Source organism: Alligator mississippiensis, chromosome 14 (genome assembly GCF_030867095.1).
Source record: "Alligator mississippiensis isolate rAllMis1 chromosome 14, rAllMis1, whole genome shotgun sequence".
Taxonomy (NCBI): Eukaryota; Metazoa; Chordata; order Crocodylia; family Alligatoridae; genus Alligator; species Alligator mississippiensis.
Genome location: NC_081837.1, coordinates 45,280,563 through 45,304,431, shown reverse-complemented (window position 1 = coordinate 45,304,431; position 23,869 = coordinate 45,280,563). Strand labels below are relative to the sequence as shown.

At 56.7% G+C, this 23,869-nt stretch overlaps 1 protein-coding gene across 6 annotated transcripts in view; it reads right to left on the bottom strand.

Annotated features, from left to right (window-relative positions):
- Positions 1-12,796: 12,796 nt before the first annotated feature.
- Positions 12,797-23,869, bottom strand: part of MAGI3 (membrane associated guanylate kinase, WW and PDZ domain containing 3) — a 172,801-nt gene continuing 161,728 nt past the window's right edge. Inside the window, exons 17-23 of one of the 6 annotated variants that reach the window (XM_059717335.1) lie at positions 23,040-23,354; positions 22,435-22,537; positions 22,036-22,162; positions 20,943-21,089; positions 18,098-18,236; positions 16,456-16,544; positions 15,916-16,005 (exon numbers count right to left, since the gene is read on the bottom strand). In XM_059717335.1, the coding sequence (XP_059573318.1) occupies positions 16,495-16,544; positions 18,098-18,236; positions 20,943-21,089; positions 22,036-22,162; positions 22,435-22,537; positions 23,040-23,354 (881 nt within the window). In that variant the 3' untranslated portion in view covers positions 15,916-16,005; positions 16,456-16,494. Of the gene's footprint in view, positions 16,006-16,455; positions 16,545-18,097; positions 18,237-20,942; positions 21,090-22,035; positions 22,163-22,434; positions 22,538-23,039; positions 23,355-23,869 lie in introns of all 6 variants that reach the window. The other 5 variants (XM_059717331.1, XM_059717332.1, XM_059717336.1 and 2 more) reach the window with 5 other exon arrangements.

Sequence of the window (23,869 nt, the reverse complement as noted above, 5' to 3'; positions counted from 1 at the left end):
GAGGCTCAAAATACAGTGCAATCATTTGTAATAAATGTTCCTTTTTTATTTAACAATTGGCTTTCTAGCTTTTTTCTTCTTTCAATCCTGTCAGTGTATCTCTGTGTCTGTATGTAGAACCTCATTTGGAGACAACGACAAAAGTCTAAATTTGAGGCCCTCCGTGGCTGAGAGGCCCTGGCCAAATGGCCCTCTTCGCCCCCCATGTGATACGCCCTGGTGGTGGTGTTGGGTGCCTAAGCGCGGGACGTGGAAGAGCCCCGATTTTCAGAAAAGGTGGAAAACCCTGCACCCGTGAGACGACTGTCACAGCGCTTCAGGGTGCTTAATGGCAGGCACTCAAACCCACCGGCCCGCGGGGAAAGCTCTGCCCCTGCCCTCAGTGCGAAGATGAAGATGAAGATGTGAACTTCCCGGTGAGAGCACAAGCGACGGGCAGGGGAGCGCAGGGAGCAGAGCGGCGTGTGACCCACGGCTCCTCGGGGCTGCAGGGAACGGGGACGCAGCAAGAGCACCCGTCCCTGCCGGGGCTGCAGCCAGCACTGGGCCGAGCCCCTCGGAGCTGCGTGTGCGGGCACGAGGACGAGAGGCGTCCGCGATGGGGCTTGGGCTCAAGATGCTCAACAGCTAACCTGATTTGAACCAGCCAAAGGCAAGAGGAGACATGTATCTTATATGCTGCATTAATCAGAAGCCTCTACTTAATCAAACGGGTTTCTGTTTCAGTGGTTAAAAAATATTTATTCCCTCCTTCCAGCCAAATGCCCTGGAAATGAACGACGTGTTTTCCGCAATATTTAAAATAAGTAATACGTTTGAAAAAATAATTCACTGCTTAACCATGGTCACAGATGCCCGGGGGGGCTGGCCTTCCAGCACAGCCTCTTTGCGCACACATAGCAAGCAGTGCCACCAATTCATGGAGGGGCCTGAGGGCTCCAGCTAGGCTAGGCCTTGAACCCACCACCTTTGCCACCTCAGGTAGCACCCTTACCACCATGCAGAAGGAGAAGGCTGAGAGCTGCTCCTGCTGTGGGCCCCTTGAGGTACAGCGGCCAGGCCCCTCCTGACAAAAGGTGGAGAGACCTGGACCAGAACCCAAGACCTCAGCACTCACAGGGAGAGGCCCAGCACTGTGCACCACAGCATGCAGCTGCCTGGTTCCCTCACTTCTGGGCCCCTTGACTCTTTCCCTGCGGACACGCACTGGTTTCCCCAACATTAAGATGGTGACCTTTCACCTAATTAGGGGGGGTTGACTTGCAGTTGACCCCAAATGTGACCTCAGGTGACCCCAAGTTGAACTCTCTGTGACCCCTGGGTTCCCCAAAAATAAGTTGGTGACCTTTCACCTAATTAGGGAGGATTTGACCTGCAGTAACCCCATGTTGACCTCTCTGTGACCCCGCTTGCCCTGAAAATTGGGCTGTGACTTGAACCCTCTGTGCCCCCCCCACCCACCAGGATATGCTGGGGTTGACCCCGCGTTGGCCTCACAGCGCCCCCTGCTCCTGCCGTGACCCCGACATGCCAGCCCTCAGCCTCAGCCGGTCACCAGGGAAGGGGATGTCATGCGCTCATGAATGCGCCGCTCCGGTTGCCAGGGGCTTGTGAACTGGAGGAGGGAGGAGCCGACCCCAAGGATGGAGCGAGGTCCTTCTTTAACTCCAGTCGTGAGCAGCGAGAAGCCGTGGAAAGGCCATTTTAATTCTTCTCTACCGTCCAGATGAAAAATGTCCCCCCGTACGAACCTTCATCACTAGGAATAATGAGCCCAGGAGGAAAAGACCCAAAAATGAAGGGGGAAGAGCCCAGGAGGAGGAAAAGACCCAAGAATACGGAGGAAAGACCCAGAAGAAAAGAGGGAGTCTGAAGAATAAGGGGAGAAAGAGTGAGGAAGAAAAGGAGGGTGGGAAAGACCCACCAAGGGGAAGGAAGAAGACCCCCGAGACGCCCCCCACACCGCACAGAAAGGAGAACAGGCTGGAGGCAGAGCAAAGGAAGACAGAGGAAGCCCCCCCAACCCAATCCCCGCGCTCATGTGGACCCGGGCCCGGCGGCTCCAGCAGGCCATGTCCGGAGCGGCTGCAAGCAGAGGGGCAGCAGCAGCGGGAGAAGGGGGCAAAGGGATGGGGGTAGGGAGCACAGGGGGCCGGGTGGGGCCAGAAGGGACCCAAGGCCAAGGTGAAAGACACAAATACAAAGGGAGGAAGAGCCGGAAAGTGAGGGGGAAGAGGCCCAAGAACGAGGGGGGAAGGGCCCCAAGAAGCAGCAGAGACACACGTCAAAAATGAAGTGGGATGTGAAAAGGGAGGGGAAACCCAAGAAGGAAGTGGGGAAGAGACTGAAGAACAAGGAGGAAAAGACCGAGGAACAAAGAGAAATGAAACCCAGGAAAGGGGGAGACTGAAGAATTGGGGGGGGGAGACCCAAGGGGAACGGGGCGGTTGGGACAAGCGAGAAAGAGCCAAGAATAAGGGGAGAAAGCCCCAGGAATAGCGGGGGAGACGAGCCCAGGAGAAGGGAGGGAAACACCCAGGAAACAAGGCGGGGTGGGAGGAGATGTGCAGGAGGAGGAAAGACCCCCAAAAGGGGGAAGAGACTGACTGGAGAGGAAAAGCGCAAGGAGGAAGAGGGAAGAGTCCAGGAAGGAAGCAGGGGAAGACCCGAGAAGGGGAGGAAGAGCCCAGGCGGGAGGACAAGAGCCCAGAAGAGGGGCAGCCCGCAGGGAAGGGAAGGGGCCGAGAGGAAAGCGGGCAGAGAGCACAGCCCGAGGAGGAAGAGCGCGAAGGAAGGGGGACCCGGCCGGGGCGGGCGCAGGAAGGGGGCAAGAGCCAGGAGCGCTCCGGGTCCGCTTTGCGCCGCGCGGGTGGGCACCCGCTGAGGATCGGAGTCGGACCAATCGGGGCACAGGAGCCGTCACACACCCACCTTGCACGTTATCCAATCAGAATGCGAATAAGGAGGCTGGGCTCGTAGTTCCGCCTCCCTCGGTACAGGCCAATCAGAACGAAGAAGGGCGGAATGGCTGTGACTCCGCCCAAGAGAGCATTTCACCCAATCGCCTCACGCCTTATGTTGGCCAATGGGAACACGAGCCTTGGATCCCGGCCCTGGCGCTCTCCCCGGCCCGGAGTCGATGTCGCGCATCGTGTGTCCGCCCGAGCAGCGCCACCCCGCCTGCCCCGGCCGCGGGCACCGCCCGAGGGACCCCGAGCGAGCAACGCCTTTTTCTCCTTCTCTCTCTGCCTCGATCTCCCGCCTGCCCGAGCTGCAGGCGCGGGGCCCGGAGCCGCTGTCCCTCTCTCTGCCCTCATCTCTCGGCTGCAAAGCCCGGCTTGAGCCCTAGGGCAGTAGCACAGGGCAGGGGTTTCGGTTGAAGCGCAGGGAGGGCGGCACGGAGCAGGCTTCGTCCCGGGTCGGTATCTCCGCGCTCCTAGCCCCGCTCCAGCCCCAGGCGGCAGCGCGGAGCCGGCCTGGGTGCCCGCCCGGGTGTCCCCGCCGCAATGCGCCCACGCGGCCACAGGAGGGCAGCCCCGAGCAGCCGGTTTGTCTTCCCTCCGCGGCGCCGCTCCAAGTGGCTGCAGTGCTGGGAGCGCACCACAGGAGGGCAGCACTGAGCCGGGTTTCCTCCATGCTGGGTGCGGATGCCCCGTGACACGTGTGATACCCGCACTAACGACACACACTCGTGTGCGGAGCTGTGCAAGGGTGAGAGATGAACACCTACATCACTATCGCTATGCACAGAGACAGATCATTGTGTTAATGATGGTGTTTATTACACACACACACACACACACACACACACACACACACACACACACACTCTATCTGCATATCAGTATCCGCACACAGCCGTACTGGATACATCTTTGTACAATGTAAGTTTTTCAAAGTACGCACGCACAGAACAAACAACACCGTCCCTTCAACTTCCTGTTCTCAGGTTTAAAATATTTTGCACCGAGCGGCGGGGTCGGCTCCCCTGCGCGGCGCCGCTCCTCGGGGCTGCAGTGCTGGGAGCGCACCACGGGAGGGCAGCACTGAGCCGGGTTTCCTGCACACTGCGGGGGGATGCCCATGACGTCACTGTCTGTCTGCCCAAGTCGCGGGGCAGTCGCGGACGCGGAGCGGGGCGGCACCTCTCGTGGCGACCACGGCGGGTCGAGCGGGAGACTGTCCCCAGGGCGCGGGGCCTGCGGGGCTCTCTCGTGCGGTCGGCGGCAGCCACACAGTCAGCCCCGGGTTTCTCTTTTGTAAAGAGAAGGGAACAGAAACCCGCTGTTGCTCAGCGAGCCCCGCACCGGAGCCTGCAGCCCTGGAGGCGGGACGGGGCTCCCCGCTGCCAGATCCCGTCGCGGCGCGACCAGAGCGCCGGAGCGTCCCGGTTCTTCCTCGGGCGCGGGGTCAGCAACGCGGGGCGGGCGGGGCCGCCTCGGGCCTCCGCGGAGAAGACGCGCTGCTGCGCGGGGCCCGCCCGGCTGTCCCTGCGGGCACCGCCTGCCGCAGCCCCGGCCCGGCCCGGCCCGCTGCGCGGGGAGTGGCGGCGCCCGGGCCCGCTTCGTGCGCACGCGGAGCCGGCGGGGACGTGCCGCGGGGAAGCAGCGGTCCCGGTCCCGCACACGGGCGCGTCCTTCCCCGCACACGGCGCGGCTCGGGGCGGGCTCGGGCGGGGGCTCTCGGCGCGGCCGGGCTCGGACGCAGGGAAGGGGGCGGGAGACTGTGGCGGCTCCGAGGGAGGGAGCTGCAGAGTCCTGCGCGCTGATTGGCCGCGCGTGCGCTCTCTGCCGCGATTGGTCCGCCTAGAGTCCGGAGCGCGCTGCAAGGTGCTGGCTGCCGGAGCGCTGCGGGCGGGAGCCGGCGGGCGGGCGGGCGGGCGGGCCAGTGTTGGGGCCTCCTTTGGGCAGACAAGGGCTCATGTCAGCACTTCAGCAGGGTGACCCTGTGCTGTGACCCTGCCCTAGCCCCTGGCCGGGATAGTACGAGTTGACTAGTGATGTTGCGTGCCTGAGCACGGGCTGTGGAAGAGCCCCGATTTGCAGACAATGTGGAAAACCCTGCACCCGTGAGACGACTGTCACAGCGCTTCAGGGTGCTTAATGGCAGGCACTCAAACCCACTGGCCCGCGGGGAAACCTCTGCCCCTGCCCCCGGTGCGAAGATGAAGATGAAGACATGAACTTCCCGGTGAGAGCACAAGCGACGGGCAGGGGAGCGCAGGGAGCAGAGCGGCGTGTGACCCACGGCTCCCCGGGGCTGCAGTGAACGGGGACGCAGCAAGAGCACCCGTCCCTGCCGGGGCTGCAGCTTGCACTGGGCCGAGCCCCTCGGAGCTGCGTGTGCGGGCACGAGGACGAGAGGCGTCTGCGATTGGGCTTGGGCTCAAGATGCCGGGCCTGGGCCCCTTGACACGCAACTCCCAGGCCCCTGCATTGAAAGAGGAAGGCACCTCCCCACAAAAAGGGGGAGAGGCTGGGATCTGAACCCAGGCCCTCAACACTAACTGTAGGCAACCCAGCACTGTGCACCACAGGACCCAGCTGGCTAGAGTCCTCACTTCTGGGCCCCTTGGATCTTCCCCTGTGAACACGCATTGGCTCCACTACAAGGGCAGCCCTGGGTAGGCCATGCCCCGGCCTGCCTCGGTGTCTGGTGGCCAAGGCCCCGAGCTTTCAGACAGGTCCCAAGGGTTTGACTCTGCTTGGGGGTCTTCCTTGCTCAACTTTCAGTCTTGCTTCTCCTGTGGTGCTTGCCCAGCCGCTGCGGGCCAAGGGCCATCATATGTGCCATAGAGGAGAGGACTCGTACTCAAACACAGACATTGGGTTGCAGGCTGGGAGGTTTGCCTTTGTTTGCAGCCACAGGAGCTGCCTGGGAAAAGTGATTCCTCATGGCACGTCCCCCTGGGCTGTGGGGAAGGGTCTTCTCCGGCTGCTCAGCAGAGACCACTGCGGGGTCCCAGCTCCTGTGCGACCCCAGCCAAGGGGTGCAGAGAAGGGGGCTCGGAGGCTTCCAGCCACAAGGGAACCCAGACCCTCAGCCCACGCTTCGCAGCACCGTGCCCCGGCCCCCCAGCTCTCAGGGAGACCTGGGGCTGGGGGCAGCAGCAGCCTCGGGCTGCCCTCGGGGAGCTGGACAGCCGTGTCCTGCAGAGCGCGGCTATGTGGGTGCTGCCCTCCTGTCGGTCTAATAAAAGATATCAAATTCACCCACGGAATCTTGTCTGCCCTCCTGTCGGGCACTGACGCAGCACGTGAAGGTGGAGACAAAGCCCTGCTCAGACCGGGGGCTGGGGGACGGATCAGGACTGAATGCACAGTGCAACTTGAAGCCTGCGGCTGCTTGCTCCTAAAGGGTGTTTGAAAGTGTAGAAAAGCACTCGACAGTCCCCATCTGTACTTCTCTAAGCAGACATTAAACATTCCCCTTCCTCCTGCCCACCCCAACCCACACTTCTTGTTTCCCAGCTTTCTCTTCCTGCCTTGGTTCCTTCTTCTCCAGCTGCCCTTCAGGGACCTGCACGAGTACGCAAAACAGACCTGGAGTCAACTGGCAATGAATCCCACACCCCAGGAAAAATAGAGTAAAAAGTATCTCCCAGTGCCCATCGTACTCTCGAGCTTGGTGTCCTTTAAGAACAAGGGGGATGTGACATACCTCCGGTTTACTAAAAGAGGACGAGTACCGCCCTAGCAGTTACCCGTGTATGACAACAGCAGGACCTAACACACAAATCCTGTGTGTGCGGCTGCCCCAGGGCTCCCACCTTCCACAAGGCGCTAATCACAAGGTCGATAACTTGGGGATGCAACTTGCAGAGAGGACAGACACTGTGTCCAAACTCCCTTACCTTTCTGTCCCGCAGGGAGGGTTGGGGTTTCTTCCCTCCTTAGTGGTTAATGCCTGCCCATCTGCCGTCTTCTCTGCTTCTCCTTCCGGGGGTTTAAAAACCAGACAGACACTGGATTTAAGTCACCACGTCAGAGGACCAGACTACAGGCCCCAACTTTTCTCCATCTTTTACTCTCACCTGGACTCACAGTCACTCTGTTCTCCGAAAGCGGGGAGGGCAGACATCTGCAGGCTCGACTGATGCCGACATCCGGGCCAGCCAAAAGCCGCGTGTAACGGGCCGGGACTCTGGACAGAACTGCTAGGGCGGCACCGTGAACGGTGACCACAAACACCAAAAACCCTGCTTAGAGGGCAGTGCTCCTGGCACACAGCTGGCTGCTGGGGCATGAAGTCTGGAGACAACCTGCAAAGACCTGAATGCCAGCTGGCAGGTACCTCAGGTGGTCTCGATCAGGGGTCGAAGGTGCCCCGTGGACAGAAGGGCCAGACAGGTCATAAGGGCCACGACTTCAGCCTCCCGCCACGGAAGCCACAGAGCCCAAAGGGCTAAAGGAGGCCTCCTCCCCCACGGTCAGAGGGGTGGGGGTGCAGCCCTGTTTACAGGGTGCAGGGGGCATCTCCTAGTGCCAGGAGCAGCAGAACAGAGGAGTAGAGACCTGGACCTGAGTTACAGGAAGGTCACTAAGCCTCGGGGTCCCAACGCACTCAGTGTCCTCCAGAAGCCTGCAGCCTTCCCTGTTGTCTATGGGCATTGTCTCTGGCCAACCTCAGCAAGTGGAACGAGACCCAGCCGGAAGAATCAAGGGGCCCTGGACCCTGCTTACAGGCTGCAGGCCGGGGGCAGGGGCGCAGAAGAACGGCTGGCCTAGGGCAGGGCACTCGTCTCCAGGGCCTCGGGCAAGGAATACAGTGCCTGCCCGAGAAGGAGGGCAGGAACCCCGCGTGCGAGGGACCGAGCGGCCGAAAAGCCATGCCAGCGTCCCAAAAAGAGGGGGTCTCCCCGCCGCAATGCCCGGCGCGGCCACAGGGGGGCAGCACCGAGCAGCGGGGTCCTCTCCCCACCGCGGCTCTGCTCCACGTGGCTGCAGTGCTGGGAGCGCACCACAGGAGGGCAGCACTGAGCAGAGTTTCCTCCATGCTGGTGCGGATGCCCAATGACACGTGTGATTCCCGCACTAACGACACACACTCGTGTGCGGTGCTGTGCAAGGATGAGCTGTGCAACCTACATCACTATCGCCATGAACAGAGACAGAGAGAGGGATCACTTAGTTAATGATGAGGTGTATTACACACACGCACACACGTGCACACACTATCTGAATACCGGTATACACACACAGCCGTACTGGATACCTCTCTGCACAATGTAAGCTTTCCAAAGTAAGTACGAAATGAATAACGCCGTCACTTCGGCTCCCTGTTCTCAACTTTATACTATTTCACACCGAGCGGAGATGCCCCGACGGGTCCACAGGGGGGCAGCACCGAGCAGCGGGTTCGTCTTCGCTCCGCCGCGGGGCTTCTCGTGCCTGCAGCGCGCGGAGCGCACCACCGGAGGGCAGCACTGAGCCGGTTTGGCCTTCACACTGAGAAGTAGACCGCTCCCTGCTCAGAGCCGCCCTCCTGTGGCCGCGCCGGGCATTGCGGCGGAGACACCCGGGCGGGCACCCGAGCCGGCTCCGCGCTGCCGCCTGGGGCTGGAGCGGGGCTTGGAGCCCGGAGATAGCGACCCGGGACGAAGCCGGCTCCGTGCCGCCCCCCCTGCGCGGAGCAGGCGGGGTTTAAAGGCCGAGAAAATCACATGGAGGAGACAGGGAGGCTGCCCAGGCGGCGGGCGGAGAGAAAAGGGGCCTGGCCACAGACAGACAGCTTCACGCTGCAACCCCCACCGCAGACCAGAGCCCGACAGGCCCCGCGCCCCGGGAACGCAGCGTCCCGCACCACCCGCCGAGCTCGCCACAACATCCCGCCGCAGCGCTGCGGCTCGGCCCGGGCGTGCGGGGCGGCAGCGGGACGTGGGCTCCGGGCACAGCCGACCCGGCCGCGGGAGAACAGCCGGCGGAGCGGGGCCGCTGAGGATCCGAGTCGGACCAATCAGAACACAGACACGTGCACACGCCCACCATTCCCTGGCAGCCAATCAGAATGCGATGGGGGGGCATTCTTTTGGGCCCGCCTCCTCATGCCAAAGCCAATGAGAACGAAAAAGGGCGCAGCGGCCCTGACCCCGCCCACGCGACCACTCCACCAATCGCCTCACGCCTCAAGGTGGCCAATGAAAAGGCGGGCCTGCGATCCCGGCCCGGAATGAATGTCCGTGACTCGTGTGTCTGTCCCGGCCGCGCTCACTGCTCTAGTGACGCCCCGAGCGAGCGAGCGAGCGAGCGAGGACTTCTTTCCTCCGCGCTCTCCGCCTTTCCCGCCCGGCTGCAATGTGCTGCAAGACCCACAGCTCGACCGCACCGAGCTGCTTGCATCTCTCTGGGCCCTTGTCGCCCGGCTGCAATGCCGCTGTGCAGCACGGCGCGGCGGCACGGCACGACGGCACCGGGCCTGGTTTGATTTCTCCGGCTGACTGTCCTGGCTGCCGTGCCCAGCGCGAAGCTGCGGACCGCGGCACTGGGCCCGTTTTGTGACGTGCCAGGGTCCCCGGGCCGCGAAGCCCCGGTAGGAACGCGCCGGCGGCCCCGCCCCTTTCCCTTCTCCGCCCTCCTCTCCTGGCTGCAATGCGGAGCGCGACCCACAGGAGGGCAGCACTGAGGCATTCCTTTAATACACACGACCACCGGAGGGCAGCACCGAGCAGTCTCCCCTGGGGGCGCCGCTCCTCGTGGCTGCAGTGCTGGGAGCGCACCACAGGAGGGCAGCACTGAGGCATTCCTTTAATACACGCGGCCACAGGAGGGCAGCACCGAGCAGCGGGGTCGTCTCTCCTCCGCGGCGCCGCTCCAAGTGGCTGCAGTGCTGGGAGCGCACCACACGAGGGCAGCACTGAGCCGGGTTCCCTCCATGGTCGTGCAGATGCCCCGTGACACGTGTGATACCCGCACTAACGACACGCACTCGTGTGCGGAGCTGTGCAAGGGTGAGAGATGAACACCTACATCACTATCGCCATGGACAGAGACAGAGGGAGAGAGAACTGTGTTAATGATCGGGTGTATCACACACACACACACGTCTCAGCGCTCACGCAGACCTTCCCCGAGACCTCTCCAATAACCGCACCGGCGTCTGCCTGCACTGGTCCCCCTGGGGCGCAGTGAGGGGCAGCGGGGCGCCCACCTGCAGGCAGGAGCCTCGGCCAGGAGCTGCCAGGGGCACTGCAGCCGGGCGGGATGCCTGCCCCGGGCTCAGCGCTGCCCAGGGCCCTCCTGCCTCCCTGTGCCGCCAGCGTAGAGCAGGGGGCCCGGGCCTGTGCCACCTGTGTGCGGGGCTGGAGGGTGGCACTGGCTGCCGTGGGCCACAAGTCCTGCCCACTGCTCTGGGGCCCCACGTTAGGGAGCGTGGGGGGACCAGGTTTTGCAGTGGGGTCGGACCGGCTGCTTCTGAGCCGGGCGGTGCTCGCTCAGGGCCCGTTGCACGGGCTGTCCTTGCAGGGAGCCCGGCTCTCCCGGGCATTCGTGCATCAGGCCCCAGACCATCACGCAAGTCACTACTCACCAGGCTTTTGTGTCCTCTCTGCCAGCAATGTGTCAGGGAACATCTTCTCCAGCGCTACTCGGGCATCTTTGAGGAGCTGCCGTCCCCGAGACTTGTGTGAGGACATTGCTGAGGGGCACGCCTGTCCCTGAGCCGCACAGGCCCGCTGTGCAAGGACGGGGGCAGGTGTGATGGAGCCCAGTGCTGAAGGCTGCCCGTCACCTGCACGCCTGTGCTCACGGCATCAGTGCGCCCAGCCCAGCCTGCTCTCCTGGGGCCAGAGGCAGGAGCCTGTCTCACAAGCAGGCGCCCTCCCAGCCACTCGTGCTGCTCCGTCCCACGGCCTCCTGCAGTCAGTGAGCAGCAGGGAGCTGGTGTGTCCCTCACCTCCAGAGCCGTGTCCCTGCCAGCCCCGAGCCCTTGTACACGGGCTTCCAGTTGCTGCAGCTTGCAGGGATGTCCTGGCTGCTGTGACGCCCTCCCCTGGGGGTTCTTCTGTCCCTGGCTCCAGCCCCGTGCACGGCCAGTGCACCGCCATCTGCCTAAACAACAGCACCCAGTTCCCGTGGTACCAGAACCGACGCTCAGGCCGGAGGATACGCAGACCAGCCTCATCCTGGAGCACAGTCTCATCCATGACTGCACCTTCCTCAGCAGGTGGGGTCCCTGCCAGGGGGTGCCCTTTTGGGCCAGCTGTTGGGTTGTCACTGTGCACATGCACTGTGTTCTGCTCCCTCTTGGCCACAGGCAGATTGCATTGCTTTCGCCGTCAGGCTTGTCTGAAAGCCAAAGCAAGGGGCACTGTGTCCAAGGACTGCTCTGTTCCCTGGCACCTGATGCTGGTGGTTGTAGTGCCTGGGAATCAGGCACATACAGAGAGATGCTCCCGATTCAACATCAGAGTAAGTGCAGCTGAGATGGCCACGGGCATGCTCTGGTGGTCACTGCGCTGGGCTGATGGAACAGCTGAGCCCTTTCCTGACTCTGCCACTGTTAGGTGGTGGCCAGCTCCTGTCACTGCTGCCATGTCCCTGACAACACTTAGCACTGAGGCCCCAAGCATCACAGCCCACTAACCTGAGGGGTCTGGAATGGGACTGTTGGTATACTCTGATCTGGTTGCTTTCACACCCGACTCTCTAACCTCCCTCTAGTTATGGAAGATTAAACCGTGAACTGACCACACGCTGCGACTCAGCACTTGCCTTCCAGGCAGAGGGGCAGAGCAGAGAGAAGAGGGACGGTGGCTGGCTGCAGAGTGCTCGCAACCTCTGGCAGATCTGTCACCAGTATTTCTTACCTGGAGGGTCACCCACAGCTTATTTCATCACCTGCAGAATAAACTGGTGAAGCCAACCCACAACCCACTTCTGAGTGAGGCAGTGAAATTCAGGGCTGCAAGATGAACACACTCGAGCCATCAGTTGCATAGCAGAGTCATGCTGCTTACACGAGGAGGGCTGTTTCCCACCAGGAGAGAGGATAGTTTCGAGAACACTAACGCACGACACTAACCCGCAGGCCTTAGCAGAACGAGCGAACAGGACTGCATCCGGGTGTGAGACGCCTTAAAGCGCTCCGGGGGCAGTTCAGCAGCTACCTACCGTCAGTGGGGTGGGTACACGTATCCACCTTCGTGGCAGTAGGTTGGAGGAGGTGGGTCAAGGCCATCTGGTAAGTCTTAAAGCTTTCCACTTCACTGTGCCTTAACTCTATAGACACACCTGCCTCAGAAGGGTAAGGCCCAAATCCTCAGTGACAAAACCGAAGAGCAGGCCGATGGGCGCTGCGGTTGCTCATTTGTTTCTCTTCACGTGTTACTTGTGAAGAAGCTTCCCCCAGAGGCACAGCTCCACTGCGAGGTGCAGCTCACATTCTCCCTTCCTTGTGGTACAGTGGCTAGTTTCTAATATATTACGGTTGAAGTCGGTCACGGAGCTCATGTTCTGCCGGAACAAAGGGATCCCTTTTCGTAACGGCCTTCCTCCCGCTCACATCGTAAGGGGCAGGCTGGCAAAGGTCCCTTTTTGTAATAAATCATTTCTGCAAAACTCTTTGCTGTACCACGAGAGGCTGCGAGACGGAAAAGCAAGTGACAATAGTTAACAAAATGTCTGTGTTTAGGTACAAATAAAACTACAGAAGCAAACGATCATCAGATGATGCGTTGCCATCTTTTTTGTCGGACTGCAGTCAACTGTGAATTAAGAAAAGAGAGAAACACATTTTCACTGAACATTACCTTGTCATCTGAAAAATACCACCGCTGCTGAAAGGCAACAAACACACATCATACAGGGCAAGAACCAGCAGGCCACGAGCTGGAGTTTCTTTTTAATATCTATATAAAAAATAATGAGCGATTTACAGGTCTCTCTCTAGTCCGAACCTCAGAAGTATATATAAAGGTGCTGTACAATATATAAACATTTACATCCAGTACATCCATATGTTGCTTAGCATTCCAAGGCCACATTGCTAAGTCATCTTATACAGTAAGTACAGATACAGGTTCTCTGGAAAGGAGGAATCACAAACAGATAGGACACCAAATCAGGTCACAATGCAAACGATCAGAAAAAATAGCATTTGGATGGGTACTTGCCGACAGGAAGGGAAAGGGATTTCAATGGTGCTAAGTTTCTGAATTTGGTACTGTACTCAATGGCTAGCACAGGTGCATACAACTCTTAATGAAGAGACTCCGAGAGGTTTACCAATCAAGAATACATGGTTAATATCTACATAGGCTAGTTCAAATATTAAATATTTTCACAGTCATACTCTACAATATCGAGTATTTGTACATATTGTGCTACAGCAAATTAATGGATTCATAAAATAGGAAGCAGCAGAGGACTGTCTGAAGCCTATTTTAGGATTGTTCTTAATTTAGACCTGCTGCCAAGTAGAGTCGTCTGTATTTCCAAAAAGTTTCTAGTGCAAGCTTGGAACTCATCTGCTTTGCCTCACGAAGCTTCACAACACCTCTAGACCCAAGCAGGCTGCTGTCAGCTGGGTCTTTAATGAGCCAGTCACAGTCGCTTCAGATTTAACATGAGGGCTCAGCAAGCGAGCTAGGCTTTTTGACCCTTTTTTCCCTACCGGCCTCTGCAAACTGGACCAATGAGCTGCTGCTAGTCTGTTTGCAGAAGCAGATCCATTGCTGATACTATTTAGAAATCCAAACCTTGCACTTTCTGAAGACTGCTATGCTTCCAGTTCATTATGTGACTGATACGCAAATACGTTGTTGCTCATTCCTCAGCATTATCTTTAAATACATATTAGAGCCCAAAGAATAGATATTAAGTCTCATGTACCCTGTACATCGTCGATTCCCCACTCTTAAACCATCACATTTAAAACAAATCACGTATTAAACATAAAATACAGGAGACTTCTAATAGGAGGCACAGGCAAGGGGAGGACTCCTTGCTTCGGAAGCTGACCGTGGTGGTTCTGCCTCAAAGATCAACACTCAGCCTACAGGCAAGACAAGAAATGAACTGGCATTAGAGATATCACGGAGGATTCCAACGCACGGCGCCCACGGGAGGCGGAGGCGCGTGTGGCGAGTGCCTCCTCAGTGTCCAAAAAGCGCCAGGCGAGATCCTGCCCCGCCAGCCAGCGGGGGCTCTGGGCTGCACCAGGGTGCGGCATGCCATCCCTCACTCTCCTAGCAAGCATCGCCACTGAGTCAGGACCCTGGAATATCCACTGTGCTACCTGGAAGCAAGGCCCCTCCTCTCCTCTCCTCTCCTCTCCCCTCCCCAGAAATGCAGAGACTCTCAAAACTATTTCAAAGCAGCTTAAGGGACCTTCAGGGAAAAGTGTTGCTTGGGGCAGCGTGAGCGGGGCAGGGCTGCTGCTGCTAGAACCAGCCACCCAACTTCTTACTGAAGCAGTGAGGGTGTGGGTACCTCCCCATGGAAACATGCAACATGCTTTTTGAGAAAAAATACTCATTTTCATCAAAACCTTGCCTTTTCTGTGGCTGGAAAACAGAGATGAAAAAGTTTAACTGGATGGGATACAGTAGATAACTTGGCACAAGAACAAGCAGTGAATCATGATCACATTGGCAATATAGGCATTAAATAATGTTGTTCAGAAACTCACAATACTATCTGAGAGCTGTAGCAGTGCAATGTTGAGCAGCAGGGCACCGCCTTCAAAATGACGAGGGGCAGCAGCTTGTGGAAGAGTTTCTTATAAGCGATCCCAAAGGTCCTTCATGCAGTTAGATAGGTTAAGAACAAATCGAATGCTCCCTCCCACCCCCTTAATCACAGTTCCTGAAAAATGACAGCTTTGTGAAAAGAAATGATTCTTTTAATTGACCATATTAGAAACTTGATTAAAACATGTCCTAAAAAAAGTTCAGTCAGACCCGTTTTTCAGTCACACCTGTTGCTTTTGTGACTTTACGTGCACTTGGTACCTTCCAAGGTCCAGGAGTTATTGGTGCTTTCCTGACTGGAGAACTGCTGTCAGGTTTTGAAATGCCGTCATCTTTGGTTTCATCAGTTGACTCCCAGTCTCTGTCTCTCTGGATTCGGTGCAGAAGAGCTGCCTCTCGAGGATCCGGCCTGCCCTGTGCCTCCATGGAAAGCAGTGCGGTATCGGAAAGACTTGCAGGTTTGATTTTGCCAGAAGCTGCCTCTCCAGAGTTTGCTTCCTCTCCACGTTCATATTCAGATGCGTTTCTCCTGGGTTCACTGGCCTTATTAAACAGAACAGTCTTTTCATTTGGTCTTGGGTGCTTTCTCTCTCGAGACCACTTCTCATCCTTCGCAGAAACGGTTTGCTTCATGTCTTTCCTTGCGACTTCTGATTTGTCTTTGCCATCTTTGACCTGCTCAGCAGTCTCAGTAGCATCATTAGCAGCTGTTCGACCTTGATAGTCTGGTAGCCTGGGTAATTTCTCTCCGTTTCCTCCTTTACTAGGATGCTTCTGGGGACTGGCAGATCTGCCGTGGGCTCCCCTGAGAGGGCCTTTTTCACACGCCGTGTTTGTGTTGATTTCTGCGTGTTTCTTCTCACCCCTTCTTGGACTCCCAGAAAGGTCTGGGAGGCTGCTGTGTGGTTTTTTAGGCTCCACTTTTCTGGGGCTGCGAGTCCTCTGCTCCTTAGGAACACCCGGCTTTTGTGGACTTGTAGATCTGCCTCTGCCACTGATGTCGCCACTCACTAAGCCTGGGTTAGTTTTCGTCTCCCGATACCCCGGGCCGGTGGCCTGGTCCCATCTGTTCATATTCTTCTGGGTAGAAGTCAGGTGCATCCTCTCTGACTGGTTTTCAGTTAAAGTGCTTTTCTTGTCAGGCACAGTGTTCTGCACTTCTTCCAGTTTTTCAGACATCTGAACTTTTTTTAAAGTGTCTTCTGATACTGGTGTACGAGCCACGTCAGGTGTGAAAGCAGAATGTGATGAGGAGGGCAATGGTGACTGCTCATCATATATTATGTTTGAAGATGATGGACTGAAACGATCCCAATCACCTGGAAGCAGACAGAGCAGTGTGACTAAACACCACGGAACAAACACTTGCACACAACATACTAGAGAGGCTCCCTGTTACACACTTTCCGTATGTGATCCTAGCACTCCAGTTGCTAAAACAGAACAGCTTACATTGATTTTTGGAATCACATTTTTCTTGCACATGAAACTTTAGGTTCTCAACATTGCTGAGAGCACCGCGGTTCAAAAAGCAGCCCCTGGGATGGTGCGTAACCTCTGCAGACTGGCGGGGGCTTGCGACGTGCATGCCCTGAACACAGGACTCGGCACAGCTTCGGGCTTCTATGGCACGCGCACAGAAATCCCTGACCAACATCGTTACAAGGGAAGCCCAAAGAAAACCGATACAGGGAGAAGGGGAAGCTATCACTTACAGCATTGGACTTTAAAAAACAGAAAGAGGTGAATCACAAGACATGCAGATTTACCAAGTCTTTAAGGAAAGACCAAGAAAAGCACTGAAAGCCTTAGTGTTGCTCAGGTTTCACGTAGGAGCACAAACCGGAAGGAGCCAAACCTGAAGGAGGAAGAGAAAAAGCCCGGACTATATACCAAATCACAGAGCAACAGATGTCACCACAACCACACAAGTCAAGTGCGACACCGCAGTGTAGTGTGGAACCACCCTCCCTCCCTACACTGCCTCCCGCCGGCCTGGCACAGCTCAGCGAGCGGGGGCTGCGGCCTAAGACCGATGGCTGCCTTTGTTGTGAAGCGGTACGTCCCCGTGGTGCCAGGACACAGTGCATAACTCTTACGTAGCTCATCCAATGTTTCTTCTCAGTTCACAGTAATTTCAGTTCATGGCACAATTAGGTTTAACAGTCACTATCAGGGACAGGCGCAGGAACTTCAGGATCCGCGCTGCCCTCTGAGAGAACCAGGTCTAAGATGCCCAAAGAGCAATGGGTTCATTTTCAAAATACCACCACTAACTAAGCACTAACAGCATCCACACTAGCTGCATAGGAGATGCACAGGAACTCAACATGTGCATTTGTGGAGATCTAAAGTGCTGGTTAACAATCGAGAACAGATGTTCCTGAGCTTTCATTCCTCAGACTAAATCACTTTTTAACTGAATAGGGCACCACGCTGTAGGACTGCAACGTGTTGAGATAGTTTCTACCTTTCTTGGGGAGGAGAGAAAACACTAAAAGAAACACTTTAGTGAGTGACTTCACCATTCCTATGTGAATGTCAGTCACTGCCCGTTTACGGTAAAAGAATACTGACAGATTTGCAGAGACTGCGGCATGCTTGGGAGCTCTGATTTTCACTGGTTTCTCAAAAGCATGTACATTTGTGGAGCAGCAGCAGGTCTTCCAAAGCGTCCCATCAGAAGCCTGACCGCAGCCACGAAGGGACAGCTGGAGGAACACTCCTCTAGCTCCCGGGGCACGTGTTTTGTTTGGAAATGCTGCTGCAGCTCCACATCAGATCTCTGATTTTTGCCAGATGCCCTGAAGTCAAACTCAGACCTGTGTGTAAGGCCTTCCCCCGTGAATGGAACACCAAGTTCTTGCAGGCATTTGTCTTCCTGCCCAGGCAAAGTGCTCATGGATTTGCGCCTTGCTGTCTTATGTGCAAAGCCACCAAGCTCAATGAAGAACACAACCATAGTCCTCCAGGCAAACGCCTTCCCTTTCCTTCCAGTCTTGGCTTGGAAAACATTAAACATTTTGGGATTTGACAGTTAAGAAGAAACAAGTAAAACTCTGCAAAAAGAGCTGCCTTGGCTGTGCAGTTTGACCTGGGCCTTCTATGCTGTACGGGAGCATTATTCTGGTATCAAAGGCAAGAGCCCCTTTGTTACCACATCTGGGCACAGGAGAATAGAAATTAAGTACCGACAGGTGGGGACACTTCTCTTCACCAGATCAGGAGATGGGGTGACAAGCACATGCACAGAATCACGTTGTGTCTTCCTAGCTCCCGCCAGGCCCATTTATTCACTGAGAAGAGAGGGGGAATTTGTTCCACATTCTCCTTAAAAGCCAAGGTGGGACAGAGACAGCTCCAACGGTCGAAGGAGTGCTGCCAAAAGGCTCGGCATGGCACATCACTTACTGTGATCTGGTATCAAGCCTGTCCCGGGTCTGAGGAGAAGAAGAACTTTGTTCCCACCAGCCTGGATCAGCTCGATGGCTCGTGTGTGAGTGATTCCTTGGGTGGGCTCCCCATTGATCTCCACAATCTGGTCCCCAACCTGCAGAGAAACACCAGCCAGGTTAAGCTCCGTCACCACGAGCGTGTTCTACAGTGCTACCAGAGCAGCCATATGTGCGGACAAGCCTGCCGCCTCTCACGCGTGAAACCCGTTCCCACGATCACTGGTCATCAGACTCCGTGGCAGAGCGTGGCCGAGGCACGCAGAGCTCTGCGTGGCTGCTCTAAGCCACTTTCACTAGCAGATCTCAGGAGGCTTTCCACGACGCCACAGAATAAATGCAGACCAGTTATTTAAGCAGTGCAGCTACAGCCATGCTCTTGTGTATGTCTTACAAAGGAATGGGCTTTACGCCTGGCTATGGGGACCTCCAGCGTACGGCTCTTTAAAAACATGTTAAATATATGCTTAACTCAGGCGTTACAAGTGACGCGGTAATGGCTCCAAATTAAGAAGCAGCGACTTAACAATACGCTGCTATAGCCGAGTGGGTTCTACCGAGGGAAAGATTTACTGTTTCGTGGGTGAGAGACCACTGCTCGACTCCTCACTCACTAATGAGCGGTCAGCTGGGAGGGCCCTGCACATTGAGAACCGTCTCAGGTAATGGGCAGGCAGCTGTGATTTACTCTCCCTTTGTAAGCACCAGAAAGTTTCTGGGCTGGATCCCACAAAGGGCTGCAAGGCCATAGCAGTGGAACTGATCTGCCGTTAGGTGTCACTACCGCATAAAGCTTGAAGCTGAGAGAGCCCACGCCTTGGGGCAGTTATATAACATTTTGTTTCAGGAGAAGGCGACAAGTTACCTGCCAGGACTGCAACTCTCACACCGCCTCTGTGTCCCTGGGAAACTGTGTCCCGAGAGAGGAGCTGCAAAGAGCTTTGGAAAACAGACCCCTTAAATATGGGGCCAAAGCTGCACTTCATTACTGGGGCAGCCTCTAGCATCCAGGCCTGGGCAATTAGAGCAACTTTCATAAGCTGGCCTCTGAAATTGAGACAGGACCAGGCAGGGACTGGACACATCCCAGCGGCCAAAGTGCGAGGTACTCAGCAACACGTGATGGTGAACGTGATGACGCTGAGCTCTGGTTCTGGCTGGGGCATGTCTAGGCTACATCCTACATGCAGGTTTCTCGAGCCTGTTCTCCTTAGCTTAGCACCTTATATGCTGTCACAAGCATTAAATCTGTTCACCCCCTGACCTCTCTGTTGCAAGAGCTCTCCCTTCCCTGCCGTAAAGGACACGATTGTGTGCACTCCCGTGAGCAGAGAGACACTGAAAGCTTCTCCTGGGGGGCAGCTCCAGTGGCAGCCGTGGTTCAGATGGGATGCAGGTGCCTTAACTGTCCTGCTGTGACCGTCTACATGAATGTGGTAGCAATCTACCACAGATGGAGCTACAGGGGGATCATTTTACTAGTGTAGAGGCACAGCTAGAAACCCAGGGGTGTAAAAGGAGAGCCACCATTTTCTTCCTTTCAGGTGTGATATCAGGAAGGACGGGGCCTTGTCTCAGCAGCCCTGCCAAAGCCACCAACACCGACCGAACACAGCTGGGTTTAGGTGGGCAGGTGACGGGCCTCTGCAGGGAAGCAGGGACCCCCGTGGTGGTGTTTCTCACCACAGAGCCCTGCAGTCAAACCGGCCGCCCACCGCCGGCTTTGGCACCGAGGCTCAGCGGAGGAGCAGATCCGTGCGCCAAGGGCATTTTTCAGAACAGACCCCAAACAGCTTTGTCACTGTCCCGGTAGCCTGGGAGAGGAGCCTACAAAAAGCTGGATGCAGCCTGGGCGCAGGGAACTGTGCCTGCTGGACGCTGTTTATGGCTGAGAAATTTCTCCAGTGCAAGCCCTGTCTGTGTAGCTGGGAAGTAAATCTCTGGCGTTTGGACTAACCCCACTTGAAGGAGCAATACCAGAAAACAGAAGCAGCAGCAACATGCTTCAGGAAGCTCTCAAGCATAAGGAAACAGTTAATTACTGTAAAGAATTGGGATAATTAACATCTAATAATACTTAAGAATTTTACATCCAATTAAGCCCTGCAGCAGCCCTGGCACTTCGCTGAGCCTTAACCCTGTTCTGCAGGCTATGGACCAACAGGACGGGGTTCAGGTACTTGTGAGAAAGGAGAGGACTCCCAGTGAGTCAGTGGTGCCCAGGTACACCTGGCTCTGCACATGGGTCTCAGAGCTCTGCCCGCCGTGGGGCTGCTTCACACTTTGCCTTCTGCACCTGGTGGTTTGCTTCAGAGCCAGGACTGCACAGTGGGAACCTGACGATGTTCACAAGAGGAATCACGGAGCCACGGCTGGGAAGAAGCGGGTCTGGACACATTCCAGAGCGTGGCACCCTGCAGAAGCCCAGAACAGATGCCAGGTCGGACAGCTAGGGCAAGCCCACGTTTACTTGGACTACGGGAATCTCTCACAGGCCTCATGCTTCACAGAGCCATCTTCACTGCAGGCATCCGAAAAACGCTTCTCCGGGTACCGGACACCTAGGTTATGGGACACGTGTCTCACTACGCCGTAGATGGGCAGCGCCTGGCCTGAACACCCAGCGAGCATGGTGGCACTTGCAACTCTGACTCAAAGATGGCAGCACTATCAACACCTGTGCTGCCTGCTGGGATACTGCACTAACAGGGAAGAAGATTTGTTGCCTCCTCGAGCCATAAAATATCCTGTGAATGCCGCCTTCTCCGAGCTGACAGAACTCACAAGCGATCCAAATAACTCACGTGGATTCTCCCATCCTTGATGGCAGGCCCGTCCTCAGCAAGCCGCAGGATGAATAAACCCATGTTGTACTCCTTTCCGCCACGAAGACTGAATCCAAAGCCCCGAGGGCCTCTCTCCAGCTCTACTGGATAACAGCCAAGGCTCTGCTTAGGGAAGCGGATAAACAAGATGGAGGTGTGGGCTGAGGAATGCTGTGAACAGATTTTAACCTCAGCTCTGTTGGAAAACATGGCCGAGTTTCCCTAGGCTTTAAGGAGAAGCAGTTCAGAAGGCCAAAGAAGCCTTCCCACCTGCGCCTGCTAGCTGAGGTTTAATACAAAACGGTGCAGGGTGGGTTTAATTCAGGGCAATATGCCATGAAATTTGAAGTCAGCGCAGCTCACATGTGATTAGGTGTGTGTGGGGGGCAGGGGAGGCAGAACCCAGCCAAAATCAGAGGAGCACTTTCCTTGTGCTGTTTCTTAGCTACGCATCGATGTTTAGACAGGGAAGGTCTATGGGTTTGTGCAGTCGCCCAGACTCACAGGCTTGTGTCCATTAGAGCTCTAATGATCAGTCATGTCTTTAGAGCACGTGTGTAACAGGTGACATTAGAACAGGTCGCTGTAGCACCGGTACCTCCTTCCTGCCTGACCTGGGCCTAGCCAGCACGTCCTGTCTTAGGTTAGCAGGATCTTTCCTCTGCGACAGACTGGTAGCCGTCTATGCCAGGAAGCACATCCGATGCCCCTGGCATGCAGACGGCGGCAGGCTGAGTGCTACAGCTTGCCCCCATGAAACAGGGCGATGCAGCGCCGTGGAGATACCCTGCTCGCTCCCGAGCCAGAAGTGGCACAGGCCGCAGCAGTGCGGGGCACTGCCATGACTAATTAGCCTGCCGAGAAGCAGCTGACTAATTAGCTCGGGCAGCGCCACACTGAGTGCAGACGCCGGCTCCAGGCTCTGAGCTAGCACAGCTGCATGGCAGGCAGAGCCGCTTGTTCGGAGCCTGCCCAGCACCTTTGTGGAGCGCTGCATTACGCTGTGCAGCCTGCCCCTGCCTGAGCATCCTCAGGCTGCGTGTAGCTCCTGGGCCCCACAGTGGTGCCTTACCTGGGAATGCCGGCTGCCCACCACCGAGGGAATCCCTGCGTCAGGCTGGGCCAAGTGCTTGTGCTCTGGCCAGGAGACCTTGTAGGTGCTAGATGCTTCCTTTCCGGTATCGCCCTCTGTGGCTCCCCTGCAGGACAGAGGAATAGAGACTTGGTCACATCACGCTCACCTGGACACTGAGTCCCCTGAGGGCTAGACTCTGTGTGTCCTGTCTAGACATGGCTGAAGGGGCTGCCCTCTGCACCAGGATGGGGGCTGCCTGCAGGCCAATGCGCCTTCTGCCTGACCCACTTGTGCATGCAGGCCTCCAATGGAGACGTGGCCTGGAGGGTCCCACCAGTCAGCTCCTCTGCTCGCGCTCGGATCCCGGTGGCCCGAGCACCTCGGTGCTGTGTGTACCTGTCTGTGGTCGCAGGGTTGGGCTGTGCTGGTCCCAGGGCTCGGTGCTGCAGCGCAGGGCTCTGCCTGGCCGAGTTGGTTCCTGAAGGGGGACCACGATGCTCTAACAAAGCAAAAAGACTCCCAATTAGAGGTGCTGGCATGGGGGAAGTGAACAGCACAAGAGGATTAGCTAGGAGGCTGGGCCGATCGGACTCTCCTGCTTGCCAGCTGCCTGTGACATGGAGGCAGGCGGCAGCCACATTTCCCACTCAGAAGCAGCTTCTGCTGCACTGGGGAGAGCTGGCAGGCAGACTCTGCATGAACAGGAAGCAAAGCTGCTGGGCAGCACAGGGGGACGTGATATGGGGGTGAGTGCTGCGCTCTCAAAACGGCCCCGTGGTGAAGCCCAGCCGCTGGGGGAGCTCCGTGGAGAACAACGTGGCTTCACTGGGGAGAGCTGGGTTCAAGCCACAACGATGTTACCAGTAAAAGCCTCAGTGCAGGGTCCTGCCCAATGCAAAGCATGATGGGTGGGGGCAGGCGGTCAATCCCCTGCCACTTAGATGGACACGGTGTGAAAACAAGGTACCCTGGCACTGAAAGAGCAGCACCATGCACTGTACCTGCAACCCCCTTAGCTAGAAATCTGGAATGGACTTCTCCAGCAGTTCCAAAGTCCGAAAACAAGGTCTCCAGTGGGGAGTCATTCAGCTGTTCCAGCCCCATTTGCCCAGAGGTGCGGGGCTTTCGCCATTCTGGGTAATCACTCATTACAAGACAGGAGCGAGCATGCGCATTTGAGGGAAGAGATGCATCCCCTGGCTTCCCCACTGCAGACGGGGCAATTAGACTGTCTCTCGCGGCTGTGCCAGGCCCTGCAGAGCTCATCACAGGACTGCCTGGCCTTATTGCCATGACATGCCTCCAAGAGGTTTTTTCTGCAAAGACAAATGCCAGCATTTGCTCCTGGTTTCCAGCCAGAGTTTTAATTAATAAGCACAGGTAGGAAAAGGCCTTCTGTCTGTACACATTGCTCTCTCCCTGATCAGCTCGCGCTGCTGCTTATGACATGACAGAGGCTGACAGGTTCCTGCTTTTGTGAAAAATGTTTGAGAACATCTTTTGGCGCATGAAGCAGAGTTTGTTTTCTGAGAATTAAAGAAAATTTTGGAACAAAGGATGAAGAACAAAGATCAGGCGTTTGCGAAAGCCAGAGGGAAGGAGAGGAGCCAGCAGGGTTACGTGGCTGGATTTTCACTGCCAATCTAGAGAGCTCACGTGGAAGATGATGCCCTGGGGAATAGCAGGATCAATCTGGGCTGCGCTGCTCCTGGTTACACAGGTGCTTTGCTCCCTGGGACCACATTATCCTCCCTCCCCTCCGTGTTCTCAGCGCCAACGAGCAGCAGCAGCATGAGGATGACCGGGTTCTGCATGGCCCAGCCAGCCCTGG